This window comes from Coturnix japonica, chromosome 1 (genome assembly GCF_001577835.2).
Source record: "Coturnix japonica isolate 7356 chromosome 1, Coturnix japonica 2.1, whole genome shotgun sequence".
NCBI classification, from domain to species: domain Eukaryota; kingdom Metazoa; phylum Chordata; class Aves; order Galliformes; family Phasianidae; genus Coturnix; species Coturnix japonica.
Genome location: NC_029516.1, coordinates 111,727,085 through 111,745,225, shown reverse-complemented (window position 1 = coordinate 111,745,225; position 18,141 = coordinate 111,727,085). Strand labels below are relative to the sequence as shown.

General features: G+C 48.7%; 2 protein-coding genes across 2 annotated transcripts in view; one reads left to right on the top strand and one right to left on the bottom strand.

The window, feature by feature from the left end:
- The window catches only part of ARHGAP6 (Rho GTPase activating protein 6), a 281,800-nt gene extending 273,121 nt beyond the window's left edge, over positions 1–8,679 (bottom strand). The window contains exon 1 of the mRNA XM_015887037.2: positions 8,060–8,679. Coding sequence (XP_015742523.1) covers positions 8,060–8,542 — 483 coding nt within the window. The 5' untranslated portion in view covers positions 8,543–8,679. The remainder of the gene's footprint in view (positions 1–8,059) is intronic.
- A 3,322-nt stretch (positions 8,680–12,001) lies between these two features.
- On the top strand, positions 12,002–16,884 carry LOC107305849 (skin secretory protein xP2-like). Its single transcript, XM_015848474.2, has 3 exons — positions 12,002–13,180; positions 15,663–15,710; positions 15,797–16,884. The coding sequence occupies exons 1-2, from the start codon at positions 12,002–12,004 to the stop codon at positions 15,669–15,671; spliced, it is 1,188 nt and encodes a 395-aa protein (XP_015703960.1). The 3' UTR covers positions 15,672–15,710; positions 15,797–16,884.
- The last annotated feature ends 1,257 nt before the right edge of the window (positions 16,885–18,141 follow it).

Below are 18,141 nucleotides of genomic sequence, written 5' to 3'. Positions count from 1 at the left end.
TACTGCTGACAGTTGAACACCGTGTGTTCCCCCATTCTCCTATCAGCTACATAAGATGCAGCTCTCCTGGGCAACTACCACTTACAGAACATGCAATCACGTAGAGATGTGGTTCACAAATGTGGTTCAACTCCAAGCTTCGTTATGGCTTGCAAAGCAAACAAGGACACTCCACCACCACACAAAATAATTACTGCTAACAAGATGAGCCACAGTAACACAAACCACTTATCCCACAACATATAAGGTGCTTTCAGCCCAAGCTCAGTGCATCTGTACAGCAGCTCCCTCAGCTATGTGTCCACCTATACTTGTCATCCATGAGATCTTACAGCCATCCCAATCCTTCCTTCCCAAATCTTTCCTGTCCTTCCCAGCAGTGTTTCTCAGTCTCTCTGCTTACAAAGGTTGGCTATAAAATCAATCAAAATAATAATAATAATCTCTGGACTTGATGGGAAGTCCTATTACATTCCCCACAAGCTGACTGTTCTGTGCCCTCAGCAGAGCTCAGCTGCTGCACTGCTCTCAGTCCTGGAGGAAGATCTCTTCTCTTACTCCCCGGTGCTTTATCACTGGCTACAAGGAAAACACCAACCAGACTCCTCCTCACTTTTCTGCTATGTCTCCCCTAGCCTTGGATATTCTCTCAAGAGGGACCAGCAAGAATGTTTCTCTGTAGCATCCTCTGCTATCAGTCTTCTACACAAATCTTTCCTGCTCTCCTTGTGAGCATCACAACTAATTCATCCCTTCTGGCTTTGTTTTTATTTGCCCCAGATGCTGCCAACCATATTGCTCCTTTTCCCACTTCTTCTAGTCCATCTGTTTGAGTTAGATCCAGAACAAGAGGAGCTCCTGTTTTCCTACAAATATTTTGGTCCTGTTTTAACTAAAATGCCCAGACGCTAGCACAGCAATATGGTTATTAAGTGACCCAAAAGAGTGTATTCCATGCAAACAGTAAGGAATCCAAGAATATATATAAACTCATTGCTGCAACCTCATTCTTTCCTACTGCAATTCAAGTGATATCTTAAGAATGCTATCTTCAGCCCCAGGAAAGGCATACAGCTAAATGTCACACCGAATGCCAGAAAGTAGGAAGGAAGAAAAAAGTATAGGAAAAAGTAAGGATAAAAAGTAACTAGAGAGGAAACATCTCAACCACTTTGGAGTTCAAGGTTGACTTTCCACAGTGACTCAGAAGCTCTCACTTATACAGATAACAGTGAGACCCACTTGGAGCACGCAAAGCAGCATGGCAGCCCACCAGGACAAACGTGGCAGCACCAAACACTCATCTCCCATCCCTGAGGGCCAGGCTGCATGGCAGGCACAGTTGTGATGCACAGAGCAGCCACACTATATACCTGGGCCCAGTGAAATACATGACAGGACAGAGAGCTGCAGGCTGGTAGCAGAATAAGCTCTGCACTTCCCAGCTATAGTAGCATATCCATAGCAAACCCATTTGCCAGCCTGTACATTAGCATACTTAGTTACATACTTATGCTGTTTCATTCTCCTCCCCATCTTTATTTCCTTCTACTTCAGCCATGCAGACATCATACACAGTCTCCATTTTTCTCCTTCCACTTTCTTACCCATTCAAGGAAAAAAAAGCATCCAAAGAAAACAGAAAAAGTTACAACTCCTTCTCTCAACCCATTCTCATACTCAATGTCAGAAGCCTCACAAAGCCTCTGCCAGCGAAACCCAAGCTTACCAAAATCATTCTCCAAGAACAAGATGAGAAGGTGCAGGAGAGCAGGCGTAGACCAACATGTTCCAGAAGCTCAGAAAAGCTCACCCCATCACTGGAAGCAGCAGCAAATTGTCTCCCATATTCCTTTTAAATAGCACCACAGAAGCATTTAGGCTGAGCAAACCAACTTGGTACCAGCTTTTTCAAGGCTGCATGGCCCCAACTGCCTACTTCAGTTTAGTTTAGCTTTGGCTGATCCCAGTTACATAACTGTGCCCTTAAGCTCCTCGGCCAATAGGTCAGGATCAGGTTCAGATACTGCTGTGTAAGACAGTATAGGCAAGGCATAAGCCTCCTCCTGCCACACCATTTTTCAAGCGAATCCAATGAAATCCCCAGCTCAAAGCTCAGCAGGATATTTCCTTTCCTTTCATCTGGCCTGTTGTGAGCATGCCAACACAAAGTGGGGTAGGAAAAAATAACGATGCTTTGCTAGAATTCAGTATTGATAAATCCAAAGTGAAATAACCCATAATTGCAGACAGATTGATTTTGGAACAGGTGTCACATTGTCCTGCGATTACATACGTTGCAAGCTGTGGGCTCCTTAATGCTGGTATGTGCAAGCAAGCTTAGTTACATGGGCTGGCAGCAATCTGAGCCAGCAAGTCACCACTAAAGCTTCACTACTGGTTGCAATTGTACCAGCTCTCTGGAGCAGCCCACTTTGCATTCAGTTTACAAATAAACTGCATCTCTGTGAAGATATAAGCCACACACCCATGTGTGCTGCTACAAGAGCTGTCATTAGACACATGAGCACGTGCTTGAGGAACAGTAGTGAAGCAGTGAGCAAAAGGAACACTGTATTTTGTCAGCGGGAATGTTGTGAAATAGCCACAAGAAAACTCAAGCATACTGTTCACATTTAGGATGGAGTAGATAGGGTCTAATTTTGGACCATGAAAACGTAATCTGTGCCAATCTCTATTTTACCCCTCCCTAATCCCTTTCAAATAACAGCCTCTACCCCATCATCCACATTAAATTAACAGCCAGCCATAGCTGACTTCCAAAGTGTGTGGGGGTTTCCTTTGTGCTTTAAAAAAGAACAAATACAACACGTATGATTAGCACAACAGAATTTGAGAAGTTACACCATTCTTTAGTATCCAATTTTCCCATTTCACACAAGCATCGACTTCTTCTTGAGCTCAAGGTCACTGCATATAAAAACAGCTGCATCACTGCTAAGAAGAGAAGATGGTGAGACCTCTTGGACAACTTGCCCAGAGACTCTATTGCACCTAAACTCTTATGGGAATACAATTCTTTCAGAAAGGTTTATTCAATAAATTAAAAGTAATACCTCCTACGGGAAGCAAAAGCCATAACAGAATGAAATACATTTCCTGTAGGAGGAATACTTTTAGACTTTTAGAGAGAGGCAAATGAAAGCTGAACAAAGTACTGCCAACTGGTTTCTCACCAAATTACTCTCAGTGGGGTGCAACTCAACTGAGACGGTGATCAAAAATGATAGTGCTATAATACAGCAGTGGAAGAAAAGCAAACAGAATTCGAAAATAGCAAAGGAAAGGTTATTTATTAGTCTGCTTGTAAAGTCAGTCATAGATGATCAGTGGAGGTACAGTTGTATCATTGAAAATCAAATCCTTTAGACAAGAATGATACTGTGCAAAAGTAATGTCAGTCACGCCATGCAAAATCACTTTGTGTATTTGCAGCCTGCATTCCCAATTTATTCAATACAGTCTGAATCTTACGCTTGTTAGGAAAGTCTGTATCATACTCTGCACTTTGCTGAAAACCTTTCCATCTATTTATGCGACAAATCATTTGTGAGAACAAAGGGACTTGTTAACATTTGACTTGGCCAACCCAAATAATACCTGGAGCTACACTAAAGCAAGTCTTAATACAGACTTTGGGTGATGAAAACAAACAAACAAACAAACAAACAAACAAACAAAACCACATTATCTTCCCTTTTATTGTTTGGTATGAACATTAATCTGAAAATATATGTAATGAGGACAACGGGAAATGGATAAAAGGTACAATCAATCTAAGCAAGTCAGGGTGCATGGAGCAAGAAATCATAAATGAGCAGGAAAAAAGGAGGCAAGCAAAATTTATCCAAGTCCCATCAGGTGCTCAGTGCTCACAGCACAATGAGAGGTTCTGCATGGGACTCAGCACCCCTACACACCTTTGCTAAGAACAATGCTCATAAATCACATTTTGACCTTAAGCCATCAAAAAGCCCTTGTTGGGGAATACCTTAAACGTTTGCTTTGAGAAAATACAGAGAGAGAGCAGCAGCAACTGAGGAGATCCAGAAAATCTAGTTTTGGTCTCACGCCTTGGAAAGTTCATGCAAACTGTTCCCTTTGTCAGGACTGTGAAGATGATGACCCATGGATGACAGCTTTAGAGTGGATAACTGGAGTTTCTATTTATGGGCCAGTGACACAGCACCTGGCATGCACAGCTCCAAAAGCAAGAACAGGTACCCAACACCTGATTCCAGCGTGATGATGTGGTGCTTGATGCTCATATCAAGCACTGGAAGTTCATCAGATCCTCCAAAACACTCTTAACCCTCTCTGGGATTGAGTATCACCGTGCCAATAGCCAGAGTGGAACAGGTACAGAACCTTAAACAGACAGTCCGTAAATACCTTGGAAAAACTGAAACTTGGTCAAAAAGCATGAGTATACATCTCCATAGGTACATATTATTCCTGAAGGATAAGAATAAATAAGAATAAATAAGAATAATAGAAAATATTTGGAACAGGCACTGCTTAAAAACACGTACAAAACAATGAACAGGGAATTTTAAAGAGAAATGAACTAAACGAAATTCCTATGACTGAGTGATTAACTACAGCCTTTGCTCCCTACCTGATAGTCTGTTTCAAGCAGCAGCATGCACACAAAGTAAGGCACACACTTGAGTACTCTGTTAGACTGCAAAGTTGGATGACGAATATCAGGATCAACTTCTGATGAGGTCTGAATCTTGCCCTTATCTCTTTGTTGCTCCCTTTTAATTTTCCAAAAGTAGATGGAATATTTGGCCTCTTCTTCCACCACCCAATTACACAGTTCAGTCAAAAATCTGAGGAATCCATGATGTTCAACATGCACAGTTTAGAACAGCTTAATTCCAGTGATCCTCACATTCCCAAACACTCTCATGCTCTTGCCACAAAACCAGAAAATTAAATAGGAGCGCCTTCATATTTAATAAGGCAGTATTGTTATTACAGCTTTAATTTTCACTAACTAGTATTTTCATATTAACACATCCACTCTGCAGCTCTGATACTGATACCATCTAGTTTCTGCCACACCAGAATGAGTATTCAGCCCTACTTGCTCAGGGCTGGTTTTCATCACCATACTCACAGAATCACACAGAACTGCTTAATCACCAAGTTGGAAAAGACCTACAAGATGATCCAGCCCAACCATCTACCCATCACCAATAGTTCTCACTAAACATGTCCCTCAACACAACGTCCAAATGTTCCTTGAACACTTCCAGGGTCGTTGACTCCACCACCTCCCTGGGCAGCCCATTCCAGTGCCTGACCACTCTTCCAGAGTAGTGCTCACATCTGGAAGGACAAAATCACATGCTTGACACCACCATACTGAAACCACCACCACGACACAGAAGGGTGACTAATGCTGAGCCCTCTGCCTGCAGCTGTCTCAGCTGCAGTGCCCATCATACAGGACAGCCTGCACAACTCTGTGTGCAGCAGCTCCATCATGAAGTCAATACAGCAGTCTGGGTTGTTGGTATTTTAGAAGCTGCTCAAGATGACTTTTCAGACTAATTTCTATTATTTCCACAAGTTCCTTTCCCATTACTCAAGCAATGCACACGTGGTGACAGTTCTGTCTGTCCTAGCTGTCAGTTCCCACATTCTCACCAAATGTCCTTGGACGTAATTTAGTTGGGAATGGAAAGAGTACATCTGCCAACTCAGAAACGTTGAATATATTTAGTTACTTCTCATGGCATTCCTCTTCATACAAGACCCACAGTACTTCTGCCCGCCAGATTTGGCAGCTGTAAAACTCCAACAACACTGAGCAGGATGGACTTAGGCTGGAATTAATCTGTTGCATCTAGTGGCTTAGGGTGTCTTATGGAAGAAAGCAAAGCAAACAATTCAGCAGTAAATACCAGTAGATGAAGTATTTTACTTTAAAAAACAAAAACCCTCCAAGTCACTAAATAACCAGTCCTCAGGGGGAAAAATGGAGATTACCAATTCTGGGGGTGGGGAAGTGTCCGGTGTTTCACATGTTTGATCGAAGACCAATAAAACAAGGTGTCAAAATCCCTTTAAACTCACCAGATTCCCATTTTGCCCCCTGGGCAGTTAATGAGGGCTCTACATAGGGATTAGTTTGAACTTCTCTTCCATCCGTATAGAAGAACATCTGGATTAGGTCTGAAGGTGCTTAAGGCTAAGTACATGGAATTGACACTGAGCTCTCCTTTAAACCAGCTACATATCACCTCGGAGATTATTATGGCAAACAGATCAGCTAGTGCTGATAGTGGTTTAATTCATTCCATGTGATTCCTCTCCATGGACAAATACTCCAGCTGATGGGGATGCAATTCCAGAGCAACTCACCAAAGCAAGCCACACACAGCACACACAGGGAAATGCAGAAACAATGAAGTAAAAAACACAAGGCCAATGTCATGCTAAAGATACAGCATGGATAGACTGTGGCAACCGACACCAACAAATAGGAGTAGTCACAAAAGAGTAAAGGCTGAGGAGGCAGTCCATTAAAATAATTCTATAAATATTGTTATATTAATGAACAGCAGACTGCCTTCCTTCTCTCTTGGCTGTAGGCAGCCCACACATATCAGAACAGATAGCAAACATTGCTCATGAGTCAAGGTGTTGAGCACCTACTGCCACGCTCTAAATTACCACTAGGTAAGACTCAACCAGAAGTTACATAGTAACAGTCAAACTTGTGCTGTTGTGCTGACATTGCAGGCAGGTAGTAGCTCTGACCCATGCCCTCATCTGAGAGACACCGGAGCCTCCCCTGGTCAGCAAGACACTGATGAATTACATTCATATCATTAGCTATCATTTTCCTTTCCCAAGGCAGAAGGCTGAATGAGACTCCATGCAGAGCTACTGCTACTGAGATTTGCTGGGCTTCTCACCATGAGAGAGCTGTGAAACACTGCATCCTTCACTTGTACAATAACGCATGCATGGCTAAACATCCATATGTGATGACATGTTGGCAGAAGCAAGGCCATAAGGTAACCGTCCATATTTTTATCACGTTTTTCCATGATATCTAGTACGCTTAAACAGTCGCTTAACCTTATAAAACATTTAATGAAAACATAATAACCGTAATAGATTTAATTTCGTAAGCAGAAGAGGAAAATGTCTTCAAAGTACAACTGAAATCTGATGGGAACTAAGAATAATTGTCCTTCCCCAGAAGGACACTGCTGTGATGGTGACAGCAGTAACACTGCAGTGACACTGCTGCTTCACTGCAGGCCTGCAGACAGGCCACAAACACTGGCACTCGCTGCTCCTTGTTCCCTGATATCCAACCTGAACCACAGCTTGAGGCCATTCCCCCTCATCCTATTGCTGTTACCTGGGAGAAGAGACCCAGGTAGAACCTCCTTCCAGGTTGGCTCATGACATCTTTGTATGGAAGCAGTGAAGAGAGACCTGCTTGCACCCAGAGACCTGAGACATGTGTTCAAAGCTTTGGATTTGGGAAATTCCACACAGGAAGACTTACGTTGTTAACACTTCTTGTCCCTTGCCCAGCCCCACGGTGTACCTGGGCACCTCACACTTGCAAGTGCCATCACCCACTGCTCACCACGCAAAGCAGAGCTATCAAGGAGCAGTGTTGCATTCCTTGAACGTACTTATGTCCATGGCACTGTGTCGGCAATCCAGAGCTGAAGTCACCCAAGTGAAAGGAATAGATATTTGCATTGCTCAGTTGGGTTTGTCTTGGAATACGATCGCTCCTCGCGTGGTTCTTGACACACGTGAGGCATCAAATAAAAGCAAGGCATGATGAGCATTCAAAGCAATTCCTCTATCTTTCCGGGAGCCCTCGCGCATCCCCGTTTAGGAGGTGCGAAGCCAGGACGGGACGGCACGAAGCTCCCGGTGTGCGCTCCGAACGCGCTCCCCGCTCCCACCCCGACGGCGCCCCGGACTCGAGAGGGGAGGACGCGAGCGGGGCGGCCCCGCGGGGCGGGCGGGGGTCGCGGCGGGGCGGGCCTACCTCGGACTTGCGCACGACGTAGGCGGCGGGACGCGAGCCGGGCGGCGAGGGCTGTCCCTTGCGCTGCTGCAGCCAGCGGCGGGGCGACGAGAAGATGCTGTTGGCGGCGCCGGGGCCGCTGAGCGCCGAGGCCGATGGAGCGCGCGGCAGGAAGGGCGGCTCGCGGCCGGGGCTCCGCTTGCCGCGGGGGCTGCCGCCGTCGAAGAGCGCGCTGCTCGGAGGCGAGCGCTCCAGCGGGGAGCTGGGCGTGGAGGCGGAGGAGCCTCGGGGAGCGCGAGGTTCTCCCGGGGGGCTGCCGGCGGCTCTCGCCCGGGGAGCCCGGCCCGCGCCCTCGCCCTCCTCCTGGGCGCCGCCGATGATGGCGGGGTCGAGGCTCCGCGTCTGGCGGAGCCTCCGCTTCGAGAGGCTCTTGGCGGCGGCGGGGGCGGCGGCGGCCGGGGAGGAGCAGGAGAAGACACTGCTCAGCAGGCTCTGCGCCGACATCGCGGAGGCCGCTGCCCCGGACGCGGCGGGGACGGACGGGGCTCCCGGGAGCTCCGGGCTCGCTCTCAGCCCCAGGCGGAGCGGTCCGACGGCGGCAGCTGCGGGCTCATGGCGGAGGCGTCCGTGCCGGGGTTGCTCCGGGCTGCCTCCGCAACCGCGTCCCTTTGCTGGGAGAGGAGGGAGGGAGGAAAAAAAAAAAAAAAAAAAGAAAAAAAAAAAAAAGTTACGAGAGCAAAGGGGTGGGAAGGAGGCAGCCTCGGAGCTTTTATCTCAGCCCGCCGCTGCCCGCCAGAGTCACTCCCCCCGCGGCCGCGACGCGCTGGGGATCGCTCGCCTCCTCTCGGGTCCCGCCCGGCTCGGGGTCCCGTCCCGGGGTACTACCCACGTCGAGGCGGCGGCTCCCAGGTTGCCCCCCGTCTCCGTTCTCCCCTCGTGCGGCCGCGTTCAGCCCCGCAGAGAGCGGCGGAGAGCCGGAGCCCCCGGGAGCGGTGTGCGCCGGAGTGCTGCCGGTCGGCCGTCGGTCCCGACCCGCGCAGGCATTCAGGTCCACGCCTCCCATCCTGTGCCACATTGCTCTCCTTTATCTGACCCCTACAAGCACCTGCTTGAGTGCACACTGTGCGATGTCCCTGTAACACAACAGAGCTGTATGGGCATCAGTGCCCCGGCTGCACGGATAACCCCGGCACCATAACCCTTCTGCTGGGAGGTCACAGCAGCAGCAAAAAGGGCTGGGATCGATGAAGCTAAGCCTCACCGGGACAAACAAACCTGCCCTGTCCTCTGTAGAGACTTTCCCTGCTGTCTCTCCAGGCACAAACAAGGAAACCTTTAACGGGTGAAACTTAAGAAACTCCAAAGCGTGAAGAAACGCTGCTATCAAAGGTCATCAGCCCCCACCCCGCTCTGCAGTGCAGGGAGCGGTCCCTGGGCCGCAGGATCTGACTCCTGCCCTCTTGCTGGAAGCCACAGCAGCAGGTTCTTTGGGGCTTAAGCATCCTTCCTTCCATTTTACCCGAGAAACCACCATCTCCACAATCCCCTCAAAAACCATCTTGATAAAAATCCCTTGAACACATCTCCAAGTTATTTCCCCCCTTCGGTCCCATCCAACCCCGGGACGGGCCTGCGGTGTCCTCCCGGGCATCCCGGAGCTGCGCGGGGAGGGCTCGGTGGCAGCAATTCCTGCTTTGATCGATAGAGGGAGCAGAGCGCTTCGTGCTTTTATTTCAAGCTCAGCAGCAACAGCGGTGTGTGCTGGCCCATCCGCCTTCAAAGGGAATCGTGGTTTTATTGATATTTCCAAATATGTGGAGGTTTTTTGTCTGAAAATGAACTTTTTGCCTTGGTTTTATATACTTACAGTATTGAAAGCTTTGCTGAAGTCCAAAAAGATTACATTAACTTTTTTCCCCTTCCTAACTCAGACTTCTCCAGATTTCCAAGGCAGATGAAAAATAAATGAGGGCTGTGTTGGGATGACTTCAATCGGGAATTGACTGGAATACCCTATACAAGGAACACTGATAAACTTCAGCAGATCCCATGAAGGGCTATGAGGACAGCTGGGCTCAAGGTGCTAGGAAAACTGGGCTTGTTCAGCCTGGGGAAGGGGAGCCTGACAGCAGACTTCCAATATCTGCAAGGGGGTTATAAAGAAAGTGGAGTTAGGCTCTGTACTGGAGTGCAGAGTGGATGACAGATAGGAGTCATAAACTGGAATAGGACTGGATCTATGGGGAGGGGAAATCACTGAGGCTTATTAAGCACTAATTGGCTTGAGAGATTGTGGGTTTCCTATCACTGAGAGTTTCTGAGACCCACCTGGACAAGGCACTGGGAAATTTTGTCTTACTTCAGTTGTGACCTTTATTTAAGCAGGTTGGACAGAAGACCTCATGTGAACCCTACCAAATTGAATCACACTGTGGCTTTTGACCAAACATGAAGCTACAGTAAACCATATCTTTACAATTGCTTTTAACCTTACTTTTTTTTCTTACTTGGTGAGATGTATGTAACTGTGCCATGCCAACAAGTGATTTGACATGAGTAGAATGGGAAATTGGCCGTGTTTTCCTGTGAAGACATCATGTTCCTCTGTTTTGTACTTGGCATAGGACTGTGCAGGTCCATCACTCAGACATCTTCAGTACCTCTCAGAGGAGTGAGTAAATGAGAGGAACAATCCCATAGGCATGAAGGTCAGTGGGCAGGAGGTGCTCCAGACACAGAGCAGCCCAGGCACTCTGCAGCCCAGGAGAGGCCTATGGGCACCACATGGAGCCTGTCTCCCCACACAGCCATGGAGGAGCCCATGGGGCAGCACTAGATGAGGCCTGGAGGAGGAATGGCCTATGGGTGCCCCCACAAGAGCAGTTGCTATCGGATAACAAGGGCTGCTCCAAAAGTAACATCTTGGCTTTTATGACAGCGGCCCACAACATCAGAGGTGGATGTTGGTAGCATGAGTGTAGAGGCTGATCCTTCCCACCAATATCCCATTACATTTTGTTGGTGTGTGACAGACAGGCAGCAGAGGGGCAGTCTGACATGGAAGTGCAGATGAATCATAGAATGATAAGAATGGGTTCAGTTGGAGAGGACCTTTAAGTTCTTTAACTTAAGCAAGTTATTTACTAGGAGAGTGGTTAGGCCCTGGAACAGGTTGCCCAGGGAGGTTGTGGATGTCCCGTCCTTGGAGGTGTTCAAGGCCAGGTTGGACGGGGCCCTGGGCAACCTGATCTAGTAAAGGTGTATGTTTGGTGGCCCTGCCAGGCAGGGGGGTTGGAACTACATGATCCTTGAGGTCCCTTCCAACCTGGGTCATTCTGTGATTCTATGACCTTAAGGATCATCCAGTTCCAACCTGCCAACCACTAGAACATCAAAGGTGTGGACTATGAAACAGTGTTACTGTGTTCTCTGAATCAGTTGTGGTTTCTACAGTAATAAATAAGAAGCATTACTTTTGGAGTGTCCTATTAACTATCTAAACAGTCACATACTTCATGACTTCTCTGTGATTTTCCATGCGCCCATCACCAAAATGCTGCATAACGTAAACCCGTTAAAAATCCCCAGGACAAGGGCGCTGGATATTCGTTCCATAAGACAGTAACGCCTCCGGACCCGTTCGACAGGGTCCTGGTGCCGGTGCCGGTCGGCGAGTTACACCGGAGCTGCCGGGCCGGGTGAGGCCGCGTTGCGTTGCGGCCGGCAGCGCAGAACGGAGCCTACGCCGGAGGCGCGGGCCGCACTGTGACGTGCCCCTCCGGTCTCGCTGCCGGCGAAGGAGCGGGCTAAAGCCACCCCCGGTCCAGCCGCGGCCCAGTCTCAGGCCTCGGCCCCGGCCTCTCTCGGCCGCCCCGCCCCGTCCCACTCCGGCCCCGCCCCGCTCCGCCCGCGGCCCGCAGCCCCCGCCCCCCGCCGCGTGCGCTGCCCGGAGCCGCCGCGCCGATGCCACGTGGGAGGCGGCGGAGCCGCCGTCGGCGCCGGGCCGGAACCGCGGCCCCCCTGACGTTGGGGACGGCGCTCGCCGGGCGTCGGGAGGAGGGGAGGTCTCGGAGCCCCCGGGACCGCAGCGCGGTGGCCGAGACCCGATGGGTGCTCGGCGCCGTGGCGCCCGGCTCGCGGCTCGGCCTCCCGGGCCTAGAAGCGCTGGCGGCGGCGGCCGGGCCTAGGGGCGGCTCCCCGCCCTGGGCGGCGCCCGCGCTGCTCCAGGTGCCGGCGGCGGCCCAGCCGGCCCCGCGGAGGGACGGTAGCGACCTGCCCGCCTGCGCGCCCGCCGCCCTGGCCGTGCTGCGCCTGCAGCCGGGCGCCGAGGGAGCGGCGAGGGCGGCGGCGGCGGCTGCCGGGGCCGCGCCGCGCCTGCGGACCGTCTACGTGAATCCGCGCTGGCTGGAGCGGCAGGCCGCGCTGGGGGCGGCGGCGGCGGCGGCCAGCCCGTGCGCCGAGGCGGCGGCGTCGGCGGCATCGGCGGCGGTGGTGGCGAACAGCGCGGCCGGGGACCCGGCGGCGGCGGCGTCGGCGTCGGTCGCGGCGGCGGGGCAGGGCGAGGCGGTGGCGGCTGCAGCGGCGGCGCCCGCGAAGGCGCCCGCGCCCGCACCCCCGCCCCCCACGGCGGAAGCGGCGGCCACCCCCTACGTGGGGCTGCGGCGGCCCCTGGGCTACCAGCTGGCCAAGGCCACCAAGGAGCGCATCTGGCGGGGGGAGTTCATTGACCTGTTTTCCTTGCTCCACACAGAGCTGACCCCCGAGCACAGCCCGCACCCGGGGGACACGCTGGACCAGTGGGTGTCGGCCTTTCTGGTGTACGCCAGCGTGGTGTGCGAGAAGCACCCGGCACGTTGCGGAGCCATGTTCAAGTACCTGGACACCATCCGTAAGCTGCACGCCACCTATGGGGGCAACTCGTGGATGAACTACGACGAGGATTTCCGGCGGCGGGCGGCCAAGGACCCCAACCTGCCGTGGGGCGACGTCGACCTGGACCTGTGGATGAAGTGGATGGCCCCTCTCAAGTCGCTCCTCAGCAGGCACAATCGTATGGACAACGAGCCGCCGGCCGCTCCGCCGGCACAACAACCACCGCCTTCATCGTCATCCCAGAGCCCCAGGAAGGAGGAGAAGAGCCAGGTGTGACAGCAGGCAGCGGGGTGCGTCCCCGGTTCTGATGTTGCCCTTCAGAGGGGCAGAGAAGGGGCCAAGGGAGCTGGGGCGGATGCTCCCCATCCCTGTGCCGATGGAGGGCTTCGGTCTGGGCCTGTGGTACCTTGGACTGTGTCTGCGTGGAGGGGTGGGCACTGTTGGGAAAGGGTCTCACAGCAAATAGCTGCAGTATCTATTGCTCTGCCCTTCAGGAATTGGAAGTTCCAGTCATTCTCTCCCCTGGGATGTAATCCCGTTTTCCATAAGGCATCAGAAGAAAGGTTCCTTTTTTTCCTCTTTTTTTTTTCCTCAATTGTCTTTAAAAAAATAGCTTTCTCAGCAATAAAATTGTACCTAAGACAAAGAGTAGAGGCCTGTTACTGTGGGAGCATGCGGTAGCTGCAAGCTGCTTGGGTGGCCAGGAACCAGTGGGTGTCAGTGAAGAGGAACTTCAATTTGAAGGGCCGCAGCTTGCAAATTTAACCTGATTTGGAGATGTAGTTGAGTTTCAGCCTCTGTAGGTTTAGTGCACAAGTTCTGGCCTGCTTTGTGGAATGTGTGTGATTAGGGGAAGCAAGGGGGGGGTTGTTTTTGTCAAGGACTTGTTTTTGTTACAAGCATCAAGTGTCACTGAATTGGCATAACCCCAAACATACGCAGGCAAATACGCTGTTTCCAACTATTTGAACAGTGACAGCAAACGCCCATGGTACAAGAGTGCTGCCTGTCTATATTTGGGGTTGTACTGCAGCTTTTGATGTTTTTAGGATACCGGTGGCTGGAATCTGTCTAATCCATAGTGTGACATACACTGGACACCAAACATTTGAGTTTTATGCCAGTTGAATGATGGTTGAAGGGTTCTGTTAGGTTACTCATATTTATTTCTCAGCTATTCTTTTTTTTTAGGCCTGTAGGAAGAATCTTTGCCATTCCAAAGGCTTATGCTCAGCAGATACAGTAGGATACTCAGCAGTGGCTAAATCAGTCTGATCTGGAAAGGGACAGCGTTTTTCAGGCTATCTGCAAGTGTTGAATGCGTTGCACCAACTCCTGACTTCTCTACTTAGCAGCTTCTTGGGCCAACCTGCGTGGAAAGGAGTGGAAACCAACACCATTTAATGAATGCTGTAACAGATCCCAGCGCTGTGCATGGCCTTGGTGCTGTCTGTGTTTGGCATTCCAGATTACGTAACTTGTTCTGATATCTTTGTTTAGATTTCTCCATGCTTGAGAACAGCAGCTCGGTTTTTATTTTACTACCAATGTTATGTGAGCACCAGGTGGAAAATACCTCTTGTATTTCATCTTGTCCTGTACAGGATCTTCACTTTGTAATGTTAACTAGACTGTAACCCTCACAATAGCTGTTCTGTCAGGGCAGAGCTCCAGGTGGCTGCTGCTGGGCACCGAGACATCTCCATCTCCTTTAATTTTGTCCAAATTTTCCAATTAATTTTAATGTCGGCATTGACTTTACTTGCATTTAAAGAAGGTCCTGGAAGCTGTGTGAGTTAGAAACAAGCTGGCTATTTTAGCTGGCTAGTTTACAAAATACCAGCGTTTAGCTTAATGATTGCCTTGAATGTGAAAGCTACAGTGCTATAGTAGCATAATGGAAAGTAAAAGTAAGGGCCGTGTAGCTGCTGTTCGTTGTGGGCTCAACTACTTGTCTATGATTAGAGCAATTTTTAATTGGTGGCACAGGGTATTTTATCACTTCTTTCTAAAAGAAGTCCTTAACTGAAACAATTGTCTGAGCAGCTGTTAAATGGAGGTTAGGCCTGGGATAAAGCTTGAGCTTGTCACTGGCAGGGCAGCAGGAGGGAAACACCAGGTGACCTGTGGGTTTCCCCTTTGCCTACACGCAGCTCCTTGTGAGCTCTGTGCTGTGTAACTGCTTGAAAGGAATAAAAGGCTGTGACTTTACGTTTGGGCAAGAGAGTTCTCTAATTTAAATGGGCTTTTATTTTTAGAATGGGCTTTTATGGAGAATAGGTTTTGATCAGAATCTGAGCTTCTCTACCTTCATACTGCCAAGGGGAAGGGAAAATGCTTTACAAAGACTTTTTCTTCAGGATTGCTTGAATTGACTTTGTTTTCGTGGCTTCAAAGGTCAGCGTTAGGCTGCCAGGTTGTATTTCATCTCCCCATTCAGCAGGACGCTCCTTACATTTCAGCTTGTCGCAGTGTCTGTGTCTCTTTAGTTTTACAGTTCCACAGAAGGTCAACCAGTAAAAACAAAGTCAATACAAATGAAAGGATGTATTCGAGGCCAGTTGTTATTCCTGGAGAGCGAGTAGAGAGCTGTAACTTTGCTTTGCATTCGGTAAAGTGAGAAACCCTCGTTTTTGTTTAAAAGCGGTGAGATTGGTGTGTGTGTTATAGGATAGCTGAGGTTCCTTCCTACAGATTTCATTGCTTGGGTTCTCTTTGGACAATTCTCAGTTTATTTTTCTTTTTGTTTCAGACTCCGTGAAAGCAGAAGACCAGTTGGAATGACAAGCAGAATAAGTGGGTGAGTTGATATATAATACTGACTAACTTTGGTTTTTAAATATTTACAGATTTGTTAAATACCAAATTTCTTATTGGTGCCAACAGCCTGACTCCGTTGGTGTTTAAGTGGAGCTCTGGTATTCTAGTGCATTCTTTTACCTCTGCTTCTGTTGCGTTGCGAGCTGTGCTAGAGAAGACGTAGGAAATTCCATTTTACCCAATCAGCAATTGTAACAATGGACTACAAACCTGCAGAGCAAGCCGGTTTGCTGGAAAACAGGAATTCCTGCAGCGCAGCACTTGTCACAGACTATCCAAAGAGGGCAAAGATTCAGGAGAGTGAATAAATTGAACGTTGATTGAATGAGGTCAGGAACAGTCTCCCGGAGGAGAGCCCTGCCCTAAAATACTACTTTGAGAGTATAAGCCAATTTAATGCGCAGATTAACCCTTCTCATTTGAGCAAACTTGTGTGCAATCCTGGATCTTTGCAGATCACGACTGGACACTTCAAAAAGAAATCAATAAATCTGTGTACTATATTTGCTTTAAAAATGAATCTTAACTTGTCTTGTTACACCTGTTAATTTTACCATTTCACTGACAACATAAATGTGTATTTGACTTGACACAGTATCCTACAGCTGGTATAACTCAGGTTGTTGACAGAATTATTCTGTGAGGCTCAGTACCACCTCTTCATTCTTCTCTTAAAAAAAGAAGTCTTTAACCATTGCTGTCATTTCCAGAAGTAATTTATAGCCCATGTACACGTGGCAAAGTTGTTGAACAGATTTAATAGCTGACCTAAATTATTGTTCTCGTTTTATCCTCATAGAATAGTTAGAATCTTGAACATCTGGCCAAACTTTTGTGGCCCGATGTTCAGGAAAATCATTCAGTTGTTCATGGTTTAATTGTTTTACATCTCTGTATTTTGTTTTCTTTTCCTTTCCCCTTGCATACTAGGGAGTATGATCAAGGTAATACTATGATCCAGTAACGCGCTTGATGGTAAGGGTATGCTTTTAGTTGTTTCAGGACAAAAATTACAACCAACTGCCGTTATCTGCTCTCCTTTAACTTTCTTGATGGTTTCAATAATATGCTTAACATGAAGTGTTTGTAAATCAATTTAAAAAAGAAAATGTTTGTGACTTCACCTAAATAAATTTTTATATATATAAAATACTGTTCTTTATCGTGGTCTTAGTTTCTTTTCCCCCCCTCCCTTGTACTTACATTGTTGGTTCCCATTCTGTAGTCACCTTTTTCCTTGACCTGAGCTTTTAGAAAGCTTTTGTTTTTCAATTAGGAAAGCACAACAGAGCCCATAAGTAGCCATTGTCTGGAACAGAAATCAGCCTTCAAAATTGACTTTGAGTGTTTGGACATTTGAAGGTTGTAACTGTAGCTGTTGCATCTTATTTATGTTTGCCATTGGCTGACACAGCAGCAGGTATCAGGCCCAGGTCTGTCTGACAATGTATTATCTGCACTATTGAAGCACCAGTATTTCAAGTGGTCTCTGAGATGGGATTCTGATCCAGTGCAGGCATTCAGTAGGGTGGAATGTAGAATAGTTCTGCAAATGTAGTCACAAGCTGTAAAAGTCTTTCGTTTTTGAGAATGTGCTTAAGCTCAGAGTAATCACGCGGAGCACTTTGTTCCTGTCCTGTTTTCTTAAGAAACTGAATTTGTGTTACTTGCTGATCTGTGCTGTGTCTCTTCCCAGCATTGTTACATGTTAATCATCGCAGACATCTTCTCCTGAGGAAGTTCTGTAATAGCAGCAGGATCTGGGGGGGCAGGAGGGCATCGGGTGGCGGGAGAAGCAAGGAAGGATGAGCAGACATCAGTCACCTTTGTCCCAGTGACAGATTGCACAAGTGTTTTAACCTACTAACTCAGGGCAGCAAAGCAGCATCTGCCCTTCCTGTCTTACTTGGGAGCAGCGTATCCAGCTGCAGTCTGTTGCACTTCCTATGCTCTTTGCTGGATCCTTCTGCCAAGATTCTTGGTTTTGTCTGTTGCTCTCTGCAGTCTGCATACAGGCTGGTGCCCTTCCTGGCACCTCCCAGTTTCTTGGCTGCTGCTAGGCTGGATCAGGTCACCCTGTCCTGTGTCTGTTGGAGGCCATTGCCAGGGCTCTGCCCTTCTCTCCAGTGTTGGTGGCTGTTTTAAAATTACTTCCTGCTTTCAAAAGGAAATTTGCCTTTCAAATCATTAGTGGTGCTTTTAAGACATATGGGATCTCCTCTTAACCTCCTCCTGCCTTTTTTTGTTTTTTTTTTTAATGTAGTTCTTCATTAACTTGGCTTTCATCAGTGTCTTTGAGCCACCCAATAATTGTATGCTGGCGGTGTTGAAAGGAGGGGGTGCAGAACCACCTATCTTCCATTCACCACCGATTGAATGGATTTATTCTAGTGATTACAAGCCAAGCTGGC